Source organism: Rosa chinensis, chromosome 5 (genome assembly GCF_002994745.2).
Source record: "Rosa chinensis cultivar Old Blush chromosome 5, RchiOBHm-V2, whole genome shotgun sequence".
Lineage (NCBI taxonomy): Eukaryota > Viridiplantae > Streptophyta > Magnoliopsida > Rosales > Rosaceae > Rosa > Rosa chinensis.
In genome coordinates, this window is record NC_037092.1 from 7993151 (window position 1) to 7999652 (window position 6502).

General features: G+C 41.1%; 2 protein-coding genes across 2 annotated transcripts; both read right to left on the reverse strand.

The window, feature by feature from the left end:
• Nucleotides 1-862: 862 nt before the first annotated feature.
• On the reverse strand, nucleotides 863-1919 carry LOC112167355 (carboxy-terminal domain RNA polymerase II polypeptide A small phosphatase 1). The gene has a single exon (XM_024304368.2). The coding sequence runs from the start codon at nucleotides 1859-1861 to the stop codon at nucleotides 968-970; it is 894 nt and encodes a 297-aa protein (XP_024160136.1). The 5' UTR covers nucleotides 1862-1919; the 3' UTR covers nucleotides 863-967.
• A 1729-nt stretch (nucleotides 1920-3648) lies between these two features.
• Nucleotides 3649-4348, reverse strand: LOC112203047 (CTD small phosphatase-like protein; the record flags this gene model as incomplete). Its single annotated transcript, XM_024344074.2, has 1 exon — nucleotides 3649-4348. A coding segment is annotated over one exon (669 nt), but the record flags the coding sequence as incomplete, so codon positions are not given.
• Nucleotides 4349-6502: the final 2154 nt, after the last annotated feature.

Sequence of the window (6502 nt, forward strand, 5' to 3'; positions counted from 1 at the left end):
GCGATGCAAGAAGCTAAAAAGGAATGCTGATGGCAAAGACTATTTTTAATTTAATGCAAAACTGAAATGAGTTTAGAAATGATCATTTAGACTTTTTTACAGGGTTTTAACGCCCCCATGTAACCAAAAAAGAGTCTTGTACATGGTTACAACTCGATCATAATGTGGGATGGTTGCAGTTAGTTAAGCTATTAAGTTTCAGGTAAAAGGATAAACGAAAGACGTTTACAACAGCGATCCTGTTGGTTGAATCAAAGTGACAAAAACTAATTACAGCTTGGCTCCCGTGGAGGTTAAAATTTCTTCTTACTCTAAAGACTTATCCAGGAACTACCTTCGGAGATCGGTTGGTGAATCAAAGCAGAAGAATGTGAGGTTGTCCATATATCCAGGGCTTCGAAGACCTATATTGCAGGAGAGGTATGTGGATTCCGTAACAAATTCACAACTTCCTATATATAGCTATAGCAACACTTCAGCAGCATTAGTAGTGAGTAGTGACTAGTCAGTACCTGATCAGCATCACAAACAGAAAGCCAAAGCCTCATCCAATCTTTTGATGATTTCTCAGATCACAACTCCGCTAGCAAATGTTCCTACTCGAAGACTTCATGCATCGCCAACAGCAGCAAGAACTGGCTACCAAACTAGGCATCGTTATTCTACCTTACGAAAGATTATTCTGTATATCCGATACACTGTGTCCGCACTGTATCATGTTACTTAAGAATAGTACGTACTAGTATTTAAGTATATACAATTCAGTAGACAATACACAGATTCGATAAGCTTGGCCTGGATTAATATTGTACTCAATCGATCTCAATCACAAATTGAACAAACTTACTTAAACCATAAACCCTTTGTGGCAACTGATCTGAATGAGAACTCAGAATTAATTCAAATCGAAGTTGAACATGCCTGTTCAACTTTACACAACAGAAAATCAATGGAGAAAACAAAGAAATCAAGTCTGCAAAGTTGCGAATTCTTCGTCATTTTTCGCAACACATTCCCCAGCAGCAGCAACATAGTTCTTCACAGCATCCCTCATATCCTCACAGCAACCACACTGCTCCCCTTCAAAAAACTCCACCAACTTCCCCAGTTCCCGGTCCGCCATGTCATCCAAAAACGGCCGGACCGGTACCCCATTCTCCGGTTGAAGCGCGTAGGAGTTCGGATTGTCGTCCACGATCACCACGCGCCTCAAGTCCCTTCCCAAGCCGGACAAGTCCTTCACGAACTTCCCATCCACCTCCTTGCACGAGTCGCGGTACAGGCGATGGGATATCACGCGCTTCCGGTCCAACCGGTCCAGCACCAAAGAAGCGTACTCCCTCAGCCCCGCCGTGAACACCACCACCTCATACTTCTCGCCGAGCTTCTCCAGCAACTCGTCCACTCCGGGCCGCTTCAGAACGTAGAAATCCAACACCATGCCGTCGATCCTCGGCCGGACGACGAAGTCGTACTTCTCCGGCGGCGATCCGGCCTGCGAGTGGACCATGGTCTCGTCGAGATCGAGGACGATCGTCCTCTTCTCCGGCAAAATCTGCGGCGGGAGCGGGCCTCCGGCGAAGAAGAGGGCGCGGCAAACCGGGGCTTCTTCGGGTCGAGTCGGGTCGGGGGTTTGGGCGGTTGTCTTCTTGAGGATCTTGAAGCCTTTGTGGCGGTTGGGCGTGCCGACACGCGCTAGTTTGTTGAAGAGCTTGATGAGGCGGCGCTGGCAAGTGATCAGCGAGGAGAGGACGGCGGTTGAGGCGGCGGTCGCAGCTTTCTTCGCGGCGGACCGGCGGTGGTGACGGCGCTTGGTGGCGATGGACTTGCTTGGGCTTTTCTTCATGAACTTGGCCACCATTTTTTCTCTGGTTTATTTGAAATCGAGAGAGAAGAGAGAGAGAGAGAGAGAGAGAAGGGTTGCAGTTTGAAAATTGGTATTGAGAAAATGAGGTTTGGGGGAGTTTTTAAACTTTGGTTCGGTGCAACGGTCGTCAGGTAGGTTCGGAACCGAAGCTAAGGCTATGTTGTTGATTTGGTTAGGTGCGGTTTTTTGCTTTTGGTTTTTGCGTGATGTGTTAAAAACTTTATAATGAACCATAAACATTCTATATATGTACGGTTTATGATTACCGGTAGAAGTTCAACTCTACAATATTTCAGAACATATATCATACTATTAAGCGTAATAGAAGTGTCTTGTCTGCTTTGGGTAGGCCTATGTATGCACTCAAAGTGTTTTGTCTGCTCTGGGTAGGAGAAGGTTTTCTTGCTTTGTCAAATAGTAGTTACCGCCTAGTGGCATTGTGAGACTAAGTGTCGTTGGATCTAGTCTCCCAACAGCAACATAAGAGGAAAACTGTACTAAAGCTGGTAATTATGCTATGTTGTAATCTGGTTATATATCAAGTTATCTTTCCGCTGTGTTACTGCTATGTTAATGTAAATTGAGTAGCTATTTGTGCATTTTTTTCTAGTTGGTGCTTGTTAGAATATAAGTCTCATGTAGAGATTTCTGATATTATTTCGGAAATTACTCTAGACGCTTATTGTAATCAAGGGTTTAGGCTCAATGTCCCCCTTTGTATTTGACAGTTTCATTAATCAAAACTTGAGGGCAGCCGCACCAGCCTTTTATTCAAAAAAAAAAAAAAAAGAGTAATAGAAGTTCTCATTTATTTCCTTTTCTTTTCTTTATCAAGTCGTCAACAATGCTTTATTTAATATATAGATATCTCATTTATATTTAAAAAATTTCTAATTTAATTTGACTCTGAATAAGTAGAAGACATGATGACTAAGGTTGTAATTGCAGAAATACTCCCTTGCTTAGCCTGGAAAACCTAGAAGCATCATGACGAGGGACTCCATAATAGAAGATCGATACCAAAATAAAGCTAGATTCGCAAGGTTAAGGTTATCAGCAATAGAATGCTGCTCATGATCGATGTGAGAGATTTTGCAATTCCATTATATTAATCAACAGAACTGCTTGAAGGAATATATTGATTAGATTATCACGAACTACATGACTTGCTATATATACATATAATCAAACCTATAGCTACAAAACTGCGATCAAATTCACCAGTATGTTTTCTGTAACCTCAAGCTATATATGCAAATCTTTAATTTTTATTTGTTTGCACCAAGGTCTACAAAACCCTGCACGTACGTAATAATGGTTGAGTTTAGGATATTAGTGTGCTCGGTCACGCTTAATGATTTTATTTATCTATCTATTTTCTTTTAGCATGCTGCATAAGAGGAAGTGAGAGACTTGCTTGTTTGTGTAATGATCTGAGACTTTTTTTTTTAGAATAGATCTGAGACTTAGGAGTGCCAAACTGCGAATTTTACTTATTTTAGTGTATATTAGTATATGTAACGTGAATTGTTTAGTTCAATTTATAGATTTTACTTCGTATAATGAAAAAATCTATAAAAATTTTCAACTCTTTGATTTCCATTCATGTTACAAAAATGCCCGAAAGCAAAAAATTACATTGATAAAGCTCAATACCAAACTGCCTAAGATCACCATCTTCATCCAACTCTCCATAGCTACTGGTTTTCCCGACGGAGAATATTCATGCAGACTAATCAAGCAGCATGGTGTTGATGAATTAATGGTTGTTGGTACTGCAATATTAGTAGACTTTCCATTCCCAGTCTCCAACTAATCATCATTATCATTATCACTACCACCATTATCATCATCTTCATCATTCTCGTCATCGTCATTATCATCGGAAACCCATCCTTTGTCATGAACATACTCCCTCACAGCATCTCTAATGTCCTCAGAACAACGTGACCCCTCTCCCTCAAAAAACACCAACAACCTCCCCAGCTCCCCGTCCCCCATGTCATTGACGAACGGCCGGACCGGAACCCCATTTTCCGGTTGGAGGAAATACGAGTTGGGATTATCGTCCACGATCACCACTCGCCGCAAGTCACGTCCCAAACCGGACAGGTCCTTCACTAACCTTCCGTTCATCTCCTTGCATGAGTCGCGGTAGAGGCTGTGGGATATCACGCCCTGCCTGTCCAGTCGGTCCACCACCAGCGTGGCGTACTCTCTCATCCCCGCCGTGAATACCACCACCTCGTACTTCTCTGCCAGTCTTTGCAAAAACTGGTCAACGCCGGGACGTTTGATCACGTAGAAGGTCATCTTGGTGCCACGAATAATGGGCCGGACGACGAAGTTGAAGCGCTGGGGCACTGTGGCCTCAGTGTGTACCAGTGTTTCGTCCAGGTCGAGAAACACGGTTCTCTTCTCCTGTGAAGTTAACGGCGGGAGTGGGGGGCGTGTAGTTTGAGGTCCGGCGTCGAGGCCGGGTCAGGAGTTTGGGTTCGGGTTAGGATCTCGAAGCTGCATTTGTGGCTGCCAGTGCGGGCAAGCACGACCTGGAGTCGGCGGCTGCCTTCTTTACTGAGGAGTTGCGGCGGTGGTGCCGCCTTATGCCGTCGCGGTTCTTGATGGATGAAAACTTGCCAGCCCTAATCTTCATTATTTTGGACACCATTTTCTCTAAATTGCTCTTTGTGATTTTTTTTTTTTTAATAAAGCTCTTTGTGAATTTATCTTTTGAGAGTGAAAAGGATTGAAGCAGTGAAATGTTTTGGGAATCTGAGATTTCAAGAATGTGGGAGGGTTTTTAAACGTTTGTTTTAGATGGACGCGGCTTAGCTGAGAGGTCTGTTAATGATTGAGCCAAGGGCGGGTGAGTTTGTTTAGCGGCGGTTGCTTTGGTTGTGGGGTTTTCTTGTTAAACTTGAATATCCATGCATTCAGGGTTTGGTTTTTTGGTTACCCTGTTTAGTCTTGAGTGAGTTTTTCGCTAACAGTCAAATCGGATTCCATATTAGTTTAATTTTGTTTGACTAAGAACGTTCTACTTTGACTAACACAAAACAAAATCAAAATTACCAACTTTCGAAGCCTCGTCGTCTACTATTGTGAAAAGAAATAGTTATATATATATTTGACAGAGATAATTTTGGAGAGAAGAAGAAGAGGATTGTAAGTTTTCCGAATTTTCAATAACAAATTATATATGCTTGGGATTTGATATTAGCATATTCAGTCATCTGTTTATACCTTTATATTTTACAATAATGGCATATTTACTTACTTGAAATGGAAAATAATCATGAATCGGAGACAAGTGAAATGGGGGAAGAAAGGAATCCGTAATCAAATTCGGAGAATTGATTCCTAAACTCATCTCCCCCTTCGTAATCAAATTCCTTAGTATTCAGGAATCGATTCCTGATAAGGAGGTGAGACGTACATCCATTCTGATTTCTTCATGTGTTAGTAAACGCATGAATTTTTTTATCCAGAATCATTTCGATTCCTTTATGTGTAACGCAGGAATGTTTTTACCCCGTAATCATTCCCTCTCATTCCAAGTAAGTAAACGTGCCCTTAATGTTTTCATTCTGGTAAACACATATAATACTTATATATAGAAGGTTGCCGATTAAAGAAGATAACAAGAAAACAAATATGGAAGGCCAATTGGGAGACAAAAACAATTGTGTCCAAAATTAAAGCAAATCTAGCTAAGAGTAAATGAGTACAAAAATAATTATGTCCAAACTAGTTTGTTAAGAATTTATGAAAATATAGAAAACCAATCAATTTTAATTTCAGATTAAATGAGTACAAAAAGGTTTTTTCGACAAAGAATGAGTACAAAAAGTTACTCTCAATTAATAACTGCCAAAGTAATAAACAAAAAACAAAAAAACTAATCTCCAAAACGAATTTGCAAATTGATCATGTGTTCGGTCCTAAATATATGTTTTGAAACATATATAGTTTGAACAATCTTATAAGGCCATTGCAATCTTATAAGGCCATTGCAAGTTTGCAACCCTGCCGTACACTCTACCTAGCTGCAATCTCCAGTAAATCACCGTAGTACAATTCGACAACCACCATTCCAAGGAACGCCTCTAAACCTGCATGTGCTTTCTTCTAGCCAAAATACTTCAAGCCACCATCATCGCTGTCACCAGCTGTTCCTAAGGCGCTCCTCCTCATCGGGCCACCAACAATTCGAATTGGTAGCAGAACGCCAATAGAGAACCGCCATGGTTACGTCATCGCGCAAAGTGGTGGCAAGAAAGTTACATCTAGATCAGCAACATATGCTGCACATGCAACTAGGCTCAGGCATTTTAACCCGGAAACCCGAAAACCTGGATTGGACAAAAGAAAACAAAAGTCTTGCAACTCTACGTAGAATTGGCTCTAATTTCGAGTAAAGCCCTGCCTCTGAGTATAGGATGGAAGATTCTTCATTTGTTGGTTAGAACACGCAGTCTACTAATAACTATTAATTTTCTCCAATACCTCGAATCGTATTTTTTTTTTGGCCAATTAAATTACATTCCTAATCATCTGTATACAAAAATCTCATATTTCTAAAATAAACTTGCCAGTTGTAACACAATGTTCATGATTCATATATGCTAAACAAAG